General features: G+C 48.7%; 1 protein-coding gene across 1 annotated transcript; it reads right to left on the bottom strand.

Moving 5' to 3' along the window:
• Window positions 1-612: 612 nt before the first annotated feature.
• LOC136482405 (wheatwin-2-like) lies at window positions 613-1,513 on the bottom strand. Its single transcript, XM_066479619.1, has 2 exons — window positions 1,146-1,513; window positions 613-906 (listed from the first exon to the last, which is right to left on the bottom strand). Exons 1-2 carry the CDS (start codon window positions 1,413-1,415, stop codon window positions 730-732), a joined length of 447 nt encoding a protein of 148 aa, XP_066335716.1. The 5' UTR covers window positions 1,416-1,513; the 3' UTR covers window positions 613-729.
• Window positions 1,514-1,762: the final 249 nt, after the last annotated feature.

The following is a 1,762-nucleotide window of genomic DNA, read 5'->3' as shown; positions in this document are numbered from 1 at the left end:
CAAATAGAATTTTTTTTAAAAAAAATTAAATCTTTGTCGAGTGCCTAACAGCAGGCACTCGGCAAAGAAGGACGTGACCGAACACCGTTACACGGGTCAGCCTATGCCGAGTGCCGCACTTTTGACGAGAGTCTAGCACTCGGCAAAGAAGTCCTTTGCCGAGTGCCCGGCACTCGGCAAAGAACTCTTTGCCGAGTGCAATTTTTTACCGAGTGCAGCACTCGGCAAAGAAGGTCTTTGCTGAGTGTCCGATTTTTGACACTCGACAAAGAATTTTGCACTCGGCAAAGTCTCTATTTCCAGTAGTGATATGTTAAAGTGGACTGCAGCGAACTTAAACTAATAATTTTCACTCTAATTCACCTCAACACACGTGGATAGATGTGCATCCGAACAACGCTTGAATTGGAAAAGTATGCGCTATTTATATATATAATTAAACCGCAGGTGTCCAGCGTGAGAAACGTAGAATCCACCGAAGATATGGAACAGTCCATTCACCTTGAGGTGTTTTGCATTTCTTGCGACATGATCGATCGGACACACGAGTAGTCGAGTACTCACGTAAGTTTATTCCACTGGGCGTATATGTTTTATATATGGGTATGTATATACGCAACTTAACTTTATTCCACTGATTTAATAGAAATGATTGCAATTAGACGCCCACTTATTGGCTCGTACGAGTGGGATCACATATATATATGGGTATGAAGAATAATCATGACATCAGTTGTCGCCGCAGTTGACGAACTGGTAGTTGACGGTGAGGTGGCCGGCCTGGATGCCTGCCCCGTTGGTGTCGAGCGGCTTGAACGCCGTATCGTAGTCCAGGTCCAGCCCGTTGTTGCTGCACTGGTCCACGATCCTCACCGTCAGCGACGCCCCCGTCGCCGTGTTCGTCACCTGCATATGCATGCATGCACATATCCAGGGCTCACTACTCAAAGTTTCGACCAGTACTTGACGAGCTGATACTCCATCCGTCCTAAATTATAAGTTATTTTAAAAATTTTTTAGCACATCTATTTTGTTATGCATCTAGATATAATAATATATCTAAATACATAACAAAATTGATGAATAAAAAAAATTAAAGCGACTCGTAATTTATAACTGAGGGAGTAGCTAGCTAGTAACGTTACCAGGAGGCACTGCCCGCACGCGGCCTGGCCGGTAGGGCCAGCAGGACCGCAGAAGGCGGTCCAGCCGTACTTGCTGCGCCACGACAGCGGCTGGCCGGCGTCCCACGTGGCGCAGTACGTCCCAGCTAGGTCCCAGTTGTTCTGCGCCGGGTTGTAGAAGTTGTAGGTGGCGCGCACGCCGGACGCCTGCTGGGCCGTCGCCATGGCCGCCGCCGCGCACAGCAGCGCCGCAACCAGCGCCAGCTTCTTGCCGACTGTCATCCCCGCCATATATGGCAGTAATGCAACCGATGTGTTGAGGTTACTCTGATCCTTGATACTAGCCTTGCTAGCTGCTAATGGAGGACGTATGTAGCTACTTGCTTCTACGAGCGAGATCGATATGGCCATTATATAGAGAGATAGATACAGCAGGTGCCGAGAGAGCAGGGCACTACTGACTCTTCTTCTCGATCGTCCGAAATCTGCGCCAAAATTAACTGCGCTGAAGTCGCCTTGCATGACATGCATGCGTCGACTTTTCTCCAGGTTGAATCTGACAACGGAAATGGCGTCGACGAATAGTCGACGACTGGCCTCGGAATTCCACGTGCCAGTTGCCAACATTGACCGGGCAT

The sequence above is a fragment of the Miscanthus floridulus genome, chromosome 9 (assembly GCF_019320115.1).
Source record: "Miscanthus floridulus cultivar M001 chromosome 9, ASM1932011v1, whole genome shotgun sequence".
Classification (NCBI taxonomy): Eukaryota; Viridiplantae; Streptophyta; class Magnoliopsida; order Poales; family Poaceae; genus Miscanthus; species Miscanthus floridulus.
The sequence above is the reverse complement of the archived record's forward strand: the minus strand, read 5'-3'. Positions and strand labels throughout refer to the sequence as shown.